A 19,249-nucleotide genomic window follows, 5' to 3' on the forward strand; every position below is an offset into this window, starting at 1 on the left:
TCAGTGGTTGAGCACCTGCCCTTGGTTCAGGTCATAATCCCAAGGTCCTGGGATTGACTCCCACATTGGGCTCACTGCAGGGAGCCTGCTTCTCCCTCTGCCTATGTCTATGCCTCTCTCTGTGTCTCTCATGCATAAATAAACAAAATCTTAAAAGAAAATTCAGGGGAACTTACTGACAAGCTATTGAAATTAATAAGAGTATTTAGCAAGGTTACTGGATATAAGCTTGATACATGAAAATCAGTAGGGCTGAGGTACATAAGTAATAGCCAATTAGAATGTTTTTTAAATGGCATTGGCAATAAAAACACTACATATTTTAAATGATACGCATAACCCTAATGGCATGATATAATTTTATGGGAAAACATATATAAATGGAAAGATACGCCATATTCATGTATATGAATAGGTGACTCAATATCATGTAGATGTCAATTCTCCCCCAAATTAATATTTAAATTCAAAGAATAAAATTTATATTCAAGGAGGAAAGAAATTCTTTAAAAAAACTGTAAAAGCGGGATCCCTGGGTGGCGCCAGCGGCTTAGCGCCTGCCTTTGACCCAGGGCGCGATCCTGGAGACCCGGGATCGAGTCCCACGTCGGGCTCCCGGTGCATGGAGCCTGCTTCTCCCTCTGCCTGTGTCTCTGCCTCCCTCTCTTTGTGTGTGTGACTATCGTAGATTTTAAAAAAAAAAAAAATTTTAAAAAAACTGTAAAAGCAACATAAAAGTAAGGATTGAGAAACCTGAAACTGTTTGTATGATAAAATAATCCATATAAAAATTTAAAATATAAAAAAAAATTAAAATATAAAGATAAGCTAAAAACTTGGAAACACAATTTGTTATGGATATAGGATATTCCAATAAGCAATGAACAATAGTCAATTGACAGAAAAAGAAACAAGAATGGTCAATAATTATGCTACAAGTTGCTCACTTTCCTTTATAATCAGAGAAACTCAAATGAAATCCATACAAAAAGGCATTTTAGAAAAAAGAAAAAGAAAAAAAAGGCATTTTACACTTAATTCAACAAGAGCAAAGTTGACAAATTGCTGGGAAAAGACAATTTGCAATTATTATGGAGGGAACTGTAAGTTGTAAGATACTTTGAAGAAGAGTTTGACAATATCTAGTCAGTTGAAGATACTCAAAGGTTGTAACAATTTCATTTCTCCATATTATCCTAGATTAGGAAAGTACATGTGTGCACAAAAGATATGAATAAGGATCTTTGCTACTGCATTGTTTATATTAGCCAAATTACCTCAATTTCAGACAATAGAATTGATAAATAAATCCACAAGTAAATCATGACATAAACATAAAATTGTGTGCCATAAGAGCAACTAAAATGAGTCACTCAGTGCTAACTGTATCAAAATGGAAATATATGGCATACAATACTGAAGGAAAAATCATGAATTACAGAAGAGAAAATGCATTTTTTAAAAGATTTTATTTATTTATTCATGAGAGACACAGGGAGAGAGAGAGAGGCAGAGACATAGGCAGAGGGAAAAACAGGCTCCATACAAGGATCCAGATGTGGGACTCGATCTAGACACTCCGGGATGACACCCTGAGCCAAAGGCAGGTGCTCAACCACTGAGCCACCCAGGCATCCCCATTTTTAACCATGGTAGTTATTTATGTATATTTTACAGACATACTAATCAATACTAGATATTGTTGTGAATACATAAAAGCATACTACAAGTATAAACGTAGGAATGATTTTAAACCAACAAGAATATATCTCTAGGGAAAAAGAAATGAGTTGACTTTTAAATATAATACTCTATTGCTGATAAATATTGAAGTAAACATAGAAAGTTATTTTAAGAAGATCTAGTCCAATTTCCTTCTTCCTGAATTTTATATGATTATACAATATTTTCTACATAAAACCTTTCTGGACCTGAACCTAAGTTTTAACCTTAAATTTCCATAAATACTCTACAACTGAAACTATTTCTCCTGCTTTCCAATCACTTATTCAGTTTGTTCAATTTTCAACAAATATTTGTTGGCCACTACCTATGTTGCAACCACTGTTATAAATCGCTGAGGATACTGCCGAAAAAGAAGAAAGAAAGAAAGAAAGAAAGAAAGAAAGAAAGAAAGAAAGAAAGAAAGAAAGAAAAGAAAGAAGAAAGAAAGAAAGAAAGAAAGAAAGAAAGAAAGAAAGAAAGAAAGAAAGAAAGAAAATAAATAATCTTGATGTTTATCCTATCTCATAATCTAGAACAGCACTATATAATAGTGTTTCCTGTGATGATGGAACTGGTCTACACCTGTGCTGTTCAGTATAGTTACTACTAACCACATGTGGCTATAGAGCCTTTGAAATTATGGCTAGTGTGACTGAGGAACTAATTTTTAATTTTATTTAATTTTATCTAACTTAAATAGTCACATGTGACTAGTTGCTACTATATTGGGCCATACAGAGCTAGAAGAAATCATATAGATAATTTTTGTTCAGAAATCTATTTTTTCACTTTTAAAAAAGATTTTATTTGGGGTCCCTGGGTGGCTCAGTGGTTGAGCATCTGCCTTCAGCTCAGAGCGTGATCCTGGAGTCCCGGGATTGAGTCCCACATCGGGCTCCCTGCATGGAGCCTGCTTCTCCCTCTGCCTGTGTCTCTGTCTCTCTCTCTTTCTCTTTCTCTCTCTCTCCCTCTCTCTCTGTCTCTCATGAATAAATGGATAAAATCTTTAATAAAAAATATTTTATTTATTTATTTGAGCGAGAGAGTGAGGGGGAGAGAGAGACAGTGACATGAGTAGGGGAGGGGGGCAGATGGAGAAGGAGAAGCAGACTTCTCACTTTTCAGGGAACCCAATGCAGGCCTCTTTGTGAGGCTCATCTCTGAACTCCAGGATCATGACCTGAGCCAAAGGCAGATGCCCAACCAACTGAGCCACCAAGGCACCCCAGACATCTAATTATTTTCTAATGGTCTAAAAGAGTTAAATTACCAAGAGAGGTTTAATTTTTTTCCTATAGTGTAGGGGTGCCTGGGTGGTTCAGTTAAGTGCCTGCCTTTGGCTCAGGTCATGATCCTGGGGTCCTGGGATCAAGCCCTCATGTGGGGCTCCCTGCTCAGTGGGGGGCCTGTTTCTCCTTCCCCTCCTGTCCCTCCACCCTGCTCGTGCTCTCTCACTCTGTCAAATAAATCAATAAAATCCTAAAAAAACACAATTTCCTATAGGGTAGCTTATGTTGTATATTTCAGTATTGTTTACCACTTGAATTTTCTAAAGGACAAGTAGAATGGAGGAGTTGAGTGTAATGACAGAAAAAATACTTCTTTAACTTATAAAGAACCAAGGATAGCAGAGCCTGCAAAATACATAAAAATTAAAAGAAAACAACCAACAAACTAGGGGAAACAAATTGAAATTGTTATTATGAATAGAGGCTTGGAAGAAAAGACATAGTACATAATAGTCATATTGAATTATTTTAAAATATGAATCAACTAAATTAAATTTAATTTGTATTAAATAATTAAATTATAAGATGAGTGCTTTTTTTAAAAAAAGTTTAAAGTATAAGTTGAATTAAATTACCTATAAACAGGGAATGGCTTTCAAATGATAATTCAAATCCAAACATATTAATTAACATACAACTCTCCTGGAGTAGTTATTTATTTTTTTTTAATTTTTATTTATTTATGATAGTCACACAGAGAGAGAGAGGCAGAGACATAGGCAGAGGGAGAAGCAGGCTCCATGCACCGGGAGCCCGACGTGGGATTCGATCCCGGGTCTCCAGGATCGCGCCCTGGGCCAAAGGCAGGCACTAAACCACTGCGCCACCCAGGGATCCCTGGAGTAGTTATTTTGTACAAAGTGAGGCAAGTTTTCTTCTGAAAAAAAAAAAAAAAAAACCCCAAATAAAAACTACTCTCCAATTCTTCTTTGTTTTAGATTCTTCTATTGCTACTGTTGAATTTATTTCCCCGAGGAACTGAAACCAACTGCATTCACTCGTGTGTGTCTAGAGTTTACAATGGAAGCCAATAGTTCTGAAATTAGTCCTCTGAGGTCAATAGTGTCTCTTCCGCAAGTGTTAATGTTACCTGCTGATAAATGGACTTTTAGCTCTTTACCTCTACGTGGTTCCTACCTGCTTCTTTTATTTACTGTAATCACAGTAATATATAGTATATACAGACCAAAATGTGGTTAATATCAATAAAGGACAACTAAAACAATAATGAACTTAATTTCCTCTGTGAAGGAAAACCTTTCTTATGACTAAGAAAAACCATATGGGATACAGAAGGCTGTAATGGAAAAAAAAAAACACAGGTTTTGAGGTCAGACAGACTTGGATTTAAATCTTAGTATTATGGTAGACTAGCAGAGTGCCTTGGGGCAGATAACTTAATGACACTGGTCTCTGTTTTCTCTATTGAACAGAGGCAATAGTAATAATTCTGTTTACATATCTGACATAGGGTTAAGCGAGAAAATGAATGAAAGATTGTGATATGTAGTGGACAATCAATGTTGGATGAGACCTCCTTCCACTCTTTCTCCCGTGTCCCTTATGTTATCATTAAAGGAACAATACATGTCTTAGTCTAGCTATAAGGACCTGCAAGTAGGCAAAATGCAATCTTCATTTTGTGTACTACAATTCATCGTGGTATATTCATATTCTTTTAGAGAATGAAGGGACCTGGGGGAAGATGAGCTGCTTTATTTAAAATAAATGAATGGTTAATCTTGAGAATAGACATACATGCTACCAAATGGGTTGATACTGATGAAAAAAAATGAAATGATTCTTTTGTTTTGGATATTCACAGTAAACATTAAGTATTTTATCCTATATACCAATTTTGTGCACAATTGGGTTTGTCAAATTGGTGCAAACCTCCAACTGCATAAGGCCATGTTAGACAGTCTCAGGGTACGTGGAACTGCTCACCTCACTCACTCGAGGGTTTATACCTTAGCCCAGCCATCATTCTCACCGGATAAGCTGTAGCTCTGTGTTATATGATAAGTTTTGCTACAGTGGTGTGGACACTACTGCCAATGGAAGACAATGAAATGTTTCAAGAGGGCACTCATTAAACCTGAAGATTTTTGACATTTAAAATGAATAGAGAGGCAAACTGATTATTTAATCACCAGATAATATCTTAAACTAATCGTTTAAAAGAAAAAAAAAGTTTAAAATTAACCTTTTACATTTTAAAGTTCCTATCTATATGTACAAGCACGAATGTACACATACACAAATTAAGGGTTATTCATATTACTTTTTGTTACATCAATTTCAAATTATAGAAAGGGTTTATCCTGTCAATATTGCTAAGATAAAAGTTCTTCCTCTTGTATTTTACCACTAAGAAAGTTTATGAAAGAATATAGTTGTATTTTATCATTGGCATTGATAAAATATAAGTACAGTGACATTTAAGTTCATCTCTTGAACACGCAGCACTACCTTCTTAGAGACAGCCAGAGGCTAACTTACATGACCTGGAAACTTAAGAGCTTCACTTTCAGGAATTACTTGGAAGTCTTGCATTTTGTTTTAATAAGGTAAAACGGCCTTATATATAAAATCTTGAGGCGTGTATGTGTTTTTTAATTTAAAACATTTTTTTAAGGTTTTATTTATTTTTTCATGAAAGACACAGAGAGAGAGGCAGAGACATAAACAGAAAAAGAGGCGGGCTCCCTGCCAGGATCCTAATGTGGGACTTGATCCCAGGACTCCAGGGTCACAATCTGAGCCAAAGGCAGATGTTCAACCACTGAGCCCACTCACATGCCCGTGTGTGTGTTTATTAATACTATTTGGAAGCGATAGGAAATCTATCTCATGATTTTTACCATATTGAAGACACAGTAACTTTTGCTAAATGCATAAATGGCAGGCAGAAATAATTCCCAATTTGGGGTGCTAAAAAAAGAAATATCCAATGAAACAAGATAAAAACTTGCTTAGTCATTGTTTTTTGTAGCTATCTCTTCCCAGAGCTTTAAAGTAAGTGCCAATGCAGATGGTAGTTGTTCTTTCTTTTCTTCCTAATCTCTCAATTAAGTAATAGCATCATAGCAGCTGTAAATTAAGAGCTGGAGAAGGGGCTTAGGTAATTCAGTAAATTGGATAAATTTGGAGACAGAATTTTCTGATCCTTCTCCACCTGGACACCCATACTCTAGGTCTGCTGCTTTTTGACATAATTTCAAACTCAGAAAGAAAGAAAGAAAAGAAAAGAAAAAAAAGAAAGAAAGAAAGAAGGAAAGAAAGAAAGAAAGAAAGAAAGAAAGAAAAGAAAGAAAGAAAGAAAGAAAGAAAGAAAGAAAGAAAGGAGAGAGAGAGAGAGAGAGAGGAAGGAAGGAAGGAAGGAAGGAAGGAAGGAAGGAAGGAAGGAAGGAAGGAAGAAAGAAAGAAAGAAAGAAAGAAAGAAAGAAAGAAAGGAAGAAAGAATTTCTCAAAGGAGAAAAATGCATGCAAAAAAAAAATGTTTTAATTTGTACTTAAATCCTCAGGCAAATCAATCCATCCAAAGTTAAACTTGGACATCCAATGAAACATGTTGGGTGGCCCACATATATTAACCATCTTTCTCTCTTCAGACCTTACTAAAATGATATTAAAGAAATTTAAGATGGGGATAGATCCATGGGGGGTGGGGATAATGGAGAGACCTCAGTGGAGAAGACATTTTGGGAACAGGAAAGCAGATGCTTACATGGTAACTCAGAGAATGGAAGAAGTAACAGCCGCATAAAAAGAGCTAATGACGAAAAGAAGGCTCAAACTCCTGTGTGTGCAAGACTCAGAGACAACAGAAAGTTATGTCAGATGCTCTGGAAAGTAGAGAAAATAAAGAAAAATTAAAGATATGAGATCCTGGGTATAAGGCGCCTAACACAAAAACAGAAGTAAAAGGAAGCCTAGGATGACAGTGGGGCAGCCAACAGAAATCAATCCATTCAGAAAGGAGCAAGGGGGTGGAAGGCTCTGTGACGGAGATCTTCAAGAAAAATAATAAAATCTGTAGATCACATTTTTGAGTATTTGGGGAAGGAGTAACAAAATGAACAAAACCAAAAGCTAAAAACCAGGAGAAAATAAACGCAAAAGACAAATGTCATGAAATACTGTTATCTAAAACATATAAGGAACACTTAGAACTCAACAATAAGAACACAAACAATCCAAATAAAAATGGGCCACAGACTTAACAGACACCTCACCAAAGAATATATACAGATGGTAAATAAGTGTATGAAAAGATACACCATATCATATGCCATCAAGGAAATGTAAATTAAAACAATAATGAGATACCACTACACACTTATCAGAATGGCCAAAATCCAGAACACTGACAACACCAAATGCTCTCGAGGATGTGGAGTAAAAGGGACTCATTCATTGCTGGAGGGAATGCAAAATCACACATCCACTCTGGAAGACGGTTTGGTGGTTTCTTAAAAAAGTAACATACTCTAATCATACAATCCAGCACTTACATTACTTGTTATTTACCAAAGGACCTGAAAACTTCTGTTCACGCAAAAACCTGTGTACGGTATTTATAGCAGCTTTATTCATAATGGTCACATTTTGGAAGCAACCAAGATGACCTTCAACAGGTAAGTAAATAAACTGTGGTACATCCAAATGATGGAATATTATTCAGTGCTAAAAAAAACATGAACTATTAAGCCATGAAATGACATGGAGAAATCTTAAATGCCTATTTCTAAGTGAAAGAAGCCAATCTGAAAAGGCTACATGCATATTGGATGATTCCAACTATATTTCATTCTGAAACTATGGAGACAGAAAAGAGATGAGTGGTTGCTTGGGGCTGGTGGTTGGGGGAAGGGTATGAATGGGAGAAGAACAGGATTTTTAGGGCAGTGCAAATACTCTGCATGATAATATAACAGTGGATACATGACATTATACATTTGTACAAACCTACAGAATGTACAACACCAAAAGTGAACTCTATTATAAACTATAGACCTTGGTGATTATAATGTACTTATTTGGGTCCATCAGTTGCAGTCAATGTACCACTCTGGTGGGAGATATGGGTAAGGGCGAGGCTATGCATGTAGGTTGGTAGTGAGTATATAGAAAATCTCTGTACCCTCCTCTTAACTTTGCTGTGAACCTAAAACTGCTTCAAAAAACTCAAAGTCTTATTAAAAAAAAAAAAAAAAAAAAAGCTAAACTGGACATCCCGCTAAACACAGTTAAAAACACAATGAAAAGCAAGTACTAATTCTAGGGAAAAGTGTACCAGAAGAGAAATAGAACTAATTTTGAACATGGTGTTATATCTCCACATACTAAGTTAGGGTCAAAAGGAAAGATAAATTGAGTCAGAGAAATCATCATCTACTATATAAGAGTAAGAATCCAGACCTAACAGAAGCATATTATGCAGGAGTAAAGATGTGAATGTCAAGAAATACAACTAAAATAGAAAAGGATTTGGTATAAGGCTTCTCTATTTCATTAAAAGCCATTTGTAATATCTGATTTTGTAAAAAACATGTGAGTGTATTGTTTTTTAGAAAAAATAAATCCAAATAAAAGCAATACCAGGAAGAAACAGGATCCTATAAAATGTCTCACAGAGTTTCAAATATATCACAGCAAATTAACAGAGGCTTCCTATAAGGTTCAGATCATTTAAGGTGCAATGCTTCAAGTGTTTTAATATATTTTACTATTAACAAAAAGCGAAATAGGCTTATAGCACTTTGCAGCCTTGCATGGCAAATTACTTTCAAAAGAATGACGGCTTCCCTTACTCTAAAAAAAAATCCAGTCAAATGCTTAGTTATATTCTTTTTAGAAACCTTTTGTGGGTGTGGAGCGGGATGGGAGTGGGGAGGTTTAAGGGAGATAAATTCACTTTGCAAAATCATTTCAGTTTGGATTCTTGCATTCAGACATTTCATCCTATTTTAAAGGGCAAACCACCTTATCTTCACAACAGCTGAGTAGTAATAAGGCAACACAGCAGAAGGCAGGTCCTATCAAATATATCTCCAGCCTTCACACACTTAGGAAAACAAGCTTCAAGGGGATGGCTTCTGGTCCCCAGAACATCAGACCTCTGATCCGGGGGATCAAACATCCACCTCTGTGGCACTTGCCCTACCTCCTTTCAGCTACACATAGGCACCTCCTGTATCATATAATCTCGGCATATTTCCCTCTTCAATCACACACATCTGACAGTTGGGTGGTCCAGCTGGCATGCAAACAAAAGCTCCCCGGCCACACCACAAGCTATACCGATGCCACAGGCAAGTCTGCCCATTGCCCCAGCCTGGGCATCAGCTGACAGCTCTCACCTCATTGCTCCCAGCTCGGGTTTCTTCTGATTCTCTTCTATAAACCATTGGGGTTTATGGGAACATATAAAGCTGTTCAGGAAAGTTCTTCTTGGGGATCACTCTAAACATCAAAGCTGGTTCTTTTTTAAAAAACAAATTTTACATAAAGCTAATCTTGAATTAACATTTACATAAAACATTATGCTGATTTTTTTGCCAAAATATAATTTTGGATTTTTTTTTATGAATCATATAAAAAGTTTGTACAACTTGGCACCATAAACATGACAAACACTTCCTGTTTTCCATTTGGGACACCAACCACTTTTGATTCTTATTCTGTCACTTTTTCCTTTTTTCCCCACTATTGGCTTCAATTCCTCTGCGAACTCTTCAAAAGTTGATGTTAACTGTTTTTGTGAATTGTGATTGAAAGGGCAGAGAGTGAGTAGGAGGGGGCACGTTCACTTCTCAGTGGGATGAGAACCTGTTAGAATTATGAGTGTTATTTTGGTTCCCTTCTGTGTTTTTCACAAGACATTATTAAATTAAAATACAATGTGAATTTATATTAGAATAAATGTAATTTCAGATGTGAGTTCCAGATAATTATTTTTCAGTGGGTTCTCCTTGGGTTATGTCATTCATCACCTTACGCATTGTTCCTGTACAATCCTCCCCATTCCAGACTCTCCCTAAATTTGACTTGCATTTCCAAAACACTAAATGACTTCTTCTCCTTTGTTTTCTTACCCATTCCAAGAGTTACTCAAAATCAAGATATTAAATATAAACATTTACTATGATTTTCCCAGACCTGCTTCCTCTCCTAGTTAACAACTTAAAAGAAGCTAGGGTCCTTCCTCTATGTTTCTACAGCACATTGCTCATAATCCTATTAAATAGTCTTGGGGTTATCTTTTATGTGTTTATCCACCCTAACATATCCAAAATGAGTTATAAAAACCCGCAGAGGTGATCCCTGGGTGGCGGAGCGGTTTGGTGCCTGCCTTTGGCCCAGGGCACGATCCTGGAGACCCGGGATCGAATCCCACGTTGGGCTCCCGGTGCATGGAGCCTGCTTCTGTCTCTGCCTCTCTCTCTCTGTGTGTGTGACTATCATAAATAATAATAATAATAATAAAAAACCTGCAGAAAGGGACGGTGCCATATTGATCTTCACAGACCCAGATCCTACAAAAAGTGACTGACTCAGTAAGCAAATGCTAATGGACTGAATAGACTCTCCCATCTTCTCCTTTTGATGGTGAATTCTGGACCATCTAACAGTCTGGTTGTCCACGCTGGACACCTTGGCATCACCTTCCTCTTCTTCATTTCTACCAGCCTTGTCCTTATACTGTTCAGATGTCTTTTGCCCAGATTCTTGCTAGAGATAGCCTCCTTCCAAGTCTTTGTACCTCCACTATCCTCACCTCTGCTGTAAATGAGTCCTTTGATATGGAGACTGGCTCCGGTTGCTCTCCTGCTGAAGAACCTCCAATGCCCCATTGGCTAAGGAACGAATTCAAATTTCTTACTGCTACACATGAAGCTTTCCTTCCCTATTGGTCTCTGCCAACCTGTCTACCATCATTTCTTTGCACAGTCTTACCAAACTTTCAGCTCACAATCACTAAAGTCTAGTGACTTCCTAAGCACAGAAGCTACACAGGTAGTGGTGATGGGAGAACACGGGTCTGTGGATTAGGAAAGCACCATCTTCAGCAGTTGTTTAAATGAGGTAACATGGAGGGGCACCTGGGTGGCTCAGTGGTTGAGCATCTGCCTTTGGCTCAGGGTGTGATCCCAGAGTCCTGGGATCGAGTCCCACATCGGGCTCACTGCTTCTCCCTCTGCCTATGTCTCTGCCTCTCTTTCTCTCTTTGTCTTTAATGAATAAATAAATAAAATCTAAAAAAAAATGAGATAACATGGAGACATGATTACTATTAAAGTATGATAAAATATATATATTGAGGAGTAATATAAGGAAAATAAAGTTTTTTTTTTTTGAAAATAAAGTTTTTGAGAAAATTCTCAAGGGCAGCATTATCATTTTCATAGTTCCCAAACCAATGACAGGATCCCTTTTCTCTAGGTCCTTCCCAGTGTTAGAACCTTGAACTGCTTCTGCCACTATACATATCACATGTCTCGGCCTCACATACTCCTGCCAAAAATAGCTTCCAACATCCCTCCATTTTCCTTTTTGATCCAGTTAATACCAGTACATATTTTCAAGCAACAGGTCATATTCTCTTACCTTGAAATATTATTACCTGCCTGCCCAGGTCGGGCTAACAGTTATTTCTCTGTTTCCAAGGCATTTTCCCATAATTCTATGAATTATTATATTGAAATTATCTTCCAAATGTCTATTCTCCCCATCCGGAAACTATAGGTATCCAAGGTCAGGGACTGTGCTTTCTTCATCTTCATAGCCCAAATACCTAGATGAGTGACTAACCCCAGCTAGACATTTCATAAATGCTTGCTGACCGAAAGAACGGGCTACTCTATTTCTGCTCCTTGGTTGTGAATCTATGCCACAGACCAGTCTGGCTTCTCGCTGGAAATAACAGGCAGGTGGCAAATCTCACTATGGCAGCCATTTATAAAAATCATTGATGAAAAGTGGAATAAGTTCTTAACTCGGAATAGCCTAGACTATTCCTTCAGCTCCACTAACACAGTTGCTGGACTAAACTTCTCTGAGAATATATTGTCTTGCAGCTGTTTTTTCCTATTTGCATGTAGACTCAAGTCAAATGGTGGTCCTATTTGTCGCTTCATGTAGGCAATCTGTCTAGCTAAATGTACCACTAATTCTAACAGTGCTGCAGAACTTGGAGTCAAATGGTATTTTAGCAGATGAGTTAGCTAATTATGTTAGTGAGGAAGTAGGCTTAGGAAAATTATCTTTGACAGGGAATGCTTTTGCCTGAAATTTTTATTGTCTCAGGATAATTATTATTGTCTCATTACTCTGAAATTATGGTCAGTTAATTTCCAAGTTGAATCAACCAAAAGCAGAAGGCTTAAGGGTCCATTCCTTTATTCAACTGGTCATTTTACAGTTTTTTGTTGCAATTCTAATTCTGCTTTAGGCACTGTGCTGAATAATGGATATGCGGTGTGGAAAAAGCAAATGTGATCCTTGTTCTCATGGAGCTTATAATTGTGGGAAAGGCATAAAATACACAAGAAAATGCATAAAATATGAATAAAGATAATTTAACATATAATGTGATTATTTTATTACATGTGTAGATCCCTTCTCACTTTCTATGGAGAAATTTCCAAATATAACCAATTAAAATATTCAGGTTCTAAACATACCTTTGTCTACTACACTCTCAGATAATAATCTCATCTCTGAAAAAAACAGAGCCTACTGGGCATGAACTTTCAAAAGTGCTTCACTGGTCTTCAGAATGTATCCATGTTTTACTCTCCATACTTGATCTTATTGTTGCAAGAGGAAGAAGGAGCAACCCAGTTCCTCTGCAAGGATTACTCTATACTATAAATTACAACTTTTCAAGGTCTCCTGGGGGACTTGGGTTCCATCTTTTGGCTTGACCTATACATGTTTAATATCTCCCATGGTAAAAAAAAAAAAGCATTTGTTGGAGATCTTACTGTCTCAAGCCACTATTTTGTCATGTTATTTTCATTCCTTGATGCTCTTAAAAAACAAAAGGAGGTGGATATTTGTTCAATTCACTTCTCTATCATTCACTTGCATTTTAATTCTCTCTAATCTGGTGTCCACCCATATCATGGGATTGTTACTTCAAAAGGCTACCAGTAACCTCCTCTCAGCTGAAGTGGACATCTATAGTAGTATCATGCAGTGACTACTTCCTCTTCTTTGGCATCATTGCTTTGACTTTTTTAGGACTACCTTTTCCTCTTCTCTCAGTCCATGTGCTTTAGTGGGGCTGACTGTATCCTTAGCATCAAGGGTAAGCATGTAACATAGATATGAGCAAGTTAACATAGGCCATGATGATAGGGTCTGGGATCATCATGAGTCCTCATTAGAGCCAATCAGAACTAATAATGGAAGTGAGTTTGGAAGTAATTTAAAAGAGAAAGCTCATGGACTTGGACTTGAATGGATGGATGTAGACTGATTATGTTACTGTCATCTCATCACAATGAGGGGAGAGCTTTTCAGAAACCATAGCCAAAACATTAAGCAAAGCCAAGAAGTGAAAAAAAGAAAAACTATGTCTGATTTCATTGATTAAACGAAACCCAACCAAATCTAATAACATGAATATTTATGAATTTTAAAGTTATGTGAGATAATAAATTATCTTTTGCTTTAAGTAGTTAGGGTTCTATGGTTGCTATCTTTTGCAACAAAAAGGGCAACAATTTAATCATAAAAAATCAGTGGCTAGTATTTGACAGAATTAAATAATCATTCCCTTTTTCAAATATGCACTATTCCTCTGCTTTTACCTATTTTTTTCTGATCCTTTCTTTAATTCCTTCTAGGTCCTCTTTATGTATAGCATCAAACCATAGAATTTCAGGGTTCGAATGGAAAAGGGGTAAAGAAACTAATACATATTGAGATTCTTGGAGATGGCACATTTTATGTACATAAATGTCTGTTGGAGGTATGGACACACTTTTTGGAATTATGTTTGGAATACAGCGTTAATGGTTAAAATGCTATAAAAAACATGTAGATGAAGAGAAAATAGTTGTAACTTTGGACCTCATGCTATCATTTCCATTCTGAATGTAAAGAATGGAATATTAATGAAGCACAGAATGAAGGTTTTCACAGTGATAATGCCCTCAATTGTAGTTTGAAAAAAGGAAGAACTATCATTGCATTGTGATACTAGCACACTTTCTAGAAAGCAATTAAATTGCCTTGCCACTTCAGTTTTTAAGAAAGCAAAAGGTTAGAAAATACAATAAAAATGAACATTATTTCCAAAGAGCACTGAAAGTCATTGGACTATAACATATTTGAAATCATATCAAAAAGCAGAATTTATGGCCTTATGAGTTATGGAAAAGGAAATTGAATTGTGTGTCTTATTTTTAAAACACAACTACTAAAAAGATGTTTCCATAGTAACAAGGTCAATACCAGTAGCCATCACAAACCTTCCTCTTTTCTGATAGCCGGTTTAAAGTTCTTTTCCAAACACCATTTTAAAAGCCCTATGAAAAAGTACAGCTTTTCTGATCATTCCTCTGAACCAAAAATGAGGAAAAAACACACATGGAGTATTGAATTTCTCATGTTTTATGGATTATAAGCATTCGTGGCTGTCATATTTCAGAAAGAAGCCTGCCTGACTAGCTATTATGCCAACCCTTGAACATGGGATTTGATTAGCCTGATTGTAAATCTGGACAAACAGAAGTTGTTTGCAGTAGTATTCAAACAGAAATAAAAGGCGGCACAGCATTAAAAAAACACACACACACACACACACTTCTTTAACATCTAAATATTGAAAGAGTTAAGTAAATAATCCCTGTTATTAGAAAAATTTCAAAGGCTCAGATGAAGTCTGATAGCACTGCTAGAGGAAGGTTAGAAAGATACAGACCACATGTTGTTTACAACAGAAATAAATAGCTCTTTGGCCATAAAATCAATTCATTTAGCGCCACCAGGAAGTGGCCTCTCCTTCCTCTTTCTTTTGTGTCAAGATACGCTTGCCTCCACGACAGGCATTTGCACCGCCTTATCCTCCCCACTAAATGGGGAGCCCCTTGAGAGCAGAGATATTTTCTCTTGGTTTTCACAATAGTATCTCACACACAGGTTGTAGAACAAAAGGTACCAAAACAGTAAGTGGAGAATAAATCATGAAAACTTACAGCACAACAGGGCCTAGTCGACTTTTAGAAATGCTACACCCGTTTAAATGTGTCCTCATGATTTCAGTCTCTTTCAACCAAGATGCTTGCTCACAACCTCACAACTGTTCAATAATGAATTGGCTCCCAGACCAATTCCCTCCGAATCTCTGCAGGGGGCCCCTGGCATCAGCATTTTTGAAAGCTACTCAGGTGATTCTAATGTGACCCTGGAGAGGAAAATCATTGCTTCAAACTGTCTCCTTGGGACTGAGTTAATGATTAACTTATTTATCTCAGCTTTTAGCTACTTGGGTTTTTCCCCTCAATATGGCCTCATAGTACTCTATTTGCCAAATCTATTAGACCTTTTATTATAACCTAATAATTTATTCTCTAGAATCACTTTTCATAATAAAAGCTCCAACTAAAAATGCTGTCTTACGCAATTAGAAACATTAACCAACAATTATTTATTGTATTCTGCTCGGTATACTTTCTAGCTTTTTGTTGTGTAAGCTCAGCCTTTGAAAGTCAGAGGTGACTACAGTACCAACATAGTAGGTACTAAGTAAATATCAGGAGAATTTACCATATGCTTTTGTTCTTTTATGCTTACCTTTCCTGGGCCTCAAATGCCTTTTATGCTTTTATCTATTTGAAAAAATTCAGATTCATCCTAAAACACCCAGATCATATATATATATATTTTTTTCTTCAAGGAAGCCGGTCCTGATTCAGACAAACTATTAAGCACTCTCTTCTTTGGCATCCCTACTGCTTTTATGCCTCTGTTTTGCACTTCTTCTATGGCACTGCCATTTCTTTTTCTTCCTTTTTGTTTTAAAAATAAGTTCATTTTCACCACTTGGTTGTGAACAACCTTCAACAGGTACTGACTTAAGTTTCTCTGCTCTTTTTCTCTGAGGGTGCAGCAAAATAGCAAGAAACAATAGGCATTCGGTGAGCGTTCACTGAATGAAAGAATAAATAGCCACAGTGAAGGGAACTGGATGCGTTTCAAAACTGCTATGGCTAAGGATTGAATTGTGTTCCCTCCAAAAATTCATATATTGAAGCCAAGGCCCCTTTGTGATGGTATCTGGAGATGAGGACTTTGGGAGATAATTAGGTTTAGAGGAGGTCTTGAGGGCAGGGCATTCTTGATGGGATTAGTGTCCAAGTAGAGATACCAGAGAGCTTGCTGTCTCCTTACTGTCTGCCCTGTGAAGACATAGCAGCAAGGCAGCTTTCTGCAACTAGGAAGAGACCTCTCACCAAAACCGGACCATACTGGCAGCCTCCAGAACTATGAGAAAGTAAATTTCTGTTGTTAAAGACCCCCAGTGTTTAACAGAATTTTGTTTTGGCAGCCCGAGCTACTACAACTATGGACTGGGATTCAGTTACTCGAAGAGAACATTAATATAAACATGATAGATATGTATGCTTTTCTCTTTTATTTCAATCCTTTAAAGAGTAGGTTTTGTTTTTTTTTTCAAAGTAAAGGTTATATCAAATGCAATTAGACTGGATGTTCCATAATTCATTCCAAATAAGTTTATTTTTTATTTTTATTTTTATTTTTATTTTTTTTAATTTTTATTTATTTATGATAGTCACACAGAGAGAGAGAGAGAGAGGCAGAGACACAGGCAGAGGGAGAAGCAGGCTCCATGCACCGGGATCCCGATGTGGGATTTGATCCAGGGTCTCCCGGATCGCGCCCTGGGCCAAAGGCAGGCGCCAAACCGCTGCGCCACCCAGGGATCCCAAGTTTATTTTTTAAAAAAGATTTTATTTATTTATTTACTCAAGAGAGACACAGAGAGAGAGACAGAGACATAGGCAGAGAGACAACAGGCTCCCCACAGGGAGCCGGATGTGGGACTCAATCCCGGGACCCTGGGATGGGGATCCTGCCCTGAGCCTAAGACAGATGCTCAACCATTGAGCCTTCCAGGCACCCCCTTCCAAATAAATTTGAGGCAAATTGTTTGGAATTTTCCTGGTAGACTAAGAAGCCAGACATAACCACATGAAGTTGAAAATGATGCGATCTCACAGAACAGTTAATGGATGGGAAAAAATAAGTTACCTTGGGAACGATGTTATTACAGATAATTATTCAACAGGTTTCCTTTCTTTTCCCCTCGGGGGTAACATTCATTGAAGACCCAGGATGTTCCCTGCACTGGGCTAGACACTGTCACATGTTAATTTTCTTTTGTCCTAAGGTCAATTTAAGCTTATTTCATTCCAGCATTCTCTTGGGACTCTGGGTAATAAACTCCCCAGTCCTTATCGGGAGAATCTATTCTGTAATTGAGGTATATAAATGCCATAGTTTGAACTGGCAGCCTCTGCACTTTGTTTGGTAGATAAGTAACATTTTAAAATTTAAATTTAAAATTTGGGGAACCAGTACTCAGTTGTCAACATTTTATTTGGTCAGATAATAACATCCAAAGCAAATGAATGGCACCAGATATCACCATCAGTCTATGAATGACAAAGTATTTGAACACAAAATAATCAAATAATATACTTTAGAAGGGAATAAAGGGTGGTTTTCAGAGCGATTACATTTCCTCTAACAGAGAAAACACCATCATATTCTTTGTTCTCATTTCAGATATATTGGTAAAACTTTGTTAAGAACAAATCCATCTCTGGGATAGATATAAAAATTCCCACCATTTACCTTCCCAAGCACTCTACTTCATTCCTATTTCTCACTATTTATCTTATTTTTTCTAAATATCTTATTTATTTATTCATGAGAGACACAGAGAGAGAGAGGCAGAGACACAGGAAGAGGGAGAAGCAGGCTCCATGCAGGGAGCCTGACGTGGGACTCGATCCTGACGTGGGACTCGATCCTGACGTGGGACTCGATCCTGAGATCTCCAGTCCCCAGGATCACACCCTGGGCTGAAGGTGGCACTAAACCACTGAGCCACTTGGGCTGCCCTATTTCTCACTATTTAAAATCCTTTCCTTACTCTAACTCTTAAGGCTGGCCATTAACATACAAAGTAAACTCAATTTAATCTCAACAGCCACGCAGGGGCCAAATGAAAAATGCCTGTCTACTTAGATGTTTTTATTTTCTCTCATTTTGTCAAATACTGAAGATAAATGGTGCTTCCAGGTACCAAGACTACTTTATACTTCAGCATTTACAATACATCATATGAATATCTATGTGAAAACTATAAATTAGAGACTAACCAATATAGCAACAAAACTTACATGTATGGACCCAATGTGACTACCCTCGCCATCACAATTCCAAGAATCAGAGTTGTTAAAACTGTAGAAAGAAAAGAGATCTGCAAAAGAAAATGTAAAGATATCGTCAGTTTGGAAAAGAGATTAGTGTATTAAAAATATTAGGTGTTTCTCTTTTTACTTGAGTAGAGCTTTATACAGTTTTTGTTTATACAATCCTGTAGTAGTTTTTTCTTACAGACTGGTGTTGCTAAATTTTTATCAGATCATAGTATTATTTTTTCCGTCAAAATAGGGGGACAAGTATCATATATGACTAATCTTGCAATATGACTTTAAATGTTTTTAGTGGCTTACTGCATATAATACAAAACTGATGATTTTAGTTGATATGGGTCAAAGGGAAGGTGCTCTCTTTCAGGTCCTATTTTGGTGTTGACTTGTGCTTTTTTTCTATCTATAATTGCTTCTTCTGCTTCTGTCTTTACCTTACCCTCCCCCTTTCAATATAGGACCTTCCCCCCAAACACACAACCACTCACACACATTTTTGGGGTGCCTCTCCTTTTTCCATTCTGTTCTCTAGCTCTGTTAGTCTATTTTTCCTATTTGATTTTGCCCTTTGGTCTGTGTTTCTAAAGTCTTTGCTTTTTCTTTTCTCTTCTGTCACTATTTCAACTGGCTAAAATACAAACTGGTCTGTGTATATATGCATTTTGTGCACTCATTATTAAATCTGTGCTTCTGCCCTTAATTTTTTAATGGATAAGCACATTTTAGACTTCTTTCTCTAATAAGAAAAACAAAATG

General features: G+C 36.9%; 1 protein-coding gene across 1 annotated transcript in view; it reads right to left on the reverse strand.

Annotated features, from left to right (window-relative positions):
- SLC38A11 (solute carrier family 38 member 11) overlaps positions 1-19,249 on the reverse strand; it is a 57,193-nt gene that overhangs the window by 20,668 nt on the left and 17,276 nt on the right. The window contains exon 8 of the mRNA XM_038584690.1: positions 18,461-18,540. Within this exon, the coding sequence (XP_038440618.1) occupies positions 18,461-18,540 (80 nt within the window). The remainder of the gene's footprint in view (positions 1-18,460; positions 18,541-19,249) is intronic.

The sequence above is a fragment of the Canis lupus genome, chromosome 36 (genome assembly GCF_011100685.1).
Source record: "Canis lupus familiaris isolate Mischka breed German Shepherd chromosome 36, alternate assembly UU_Cfam_GSD_1.0, whole genome shotgun sequence".
In the NCBI taxonomy this organism is placed as follows: Eukaryota; Metazoa; Chordata; class Mammalia; order Carnivora; family Canidae; genus Canis; species Canis lupus.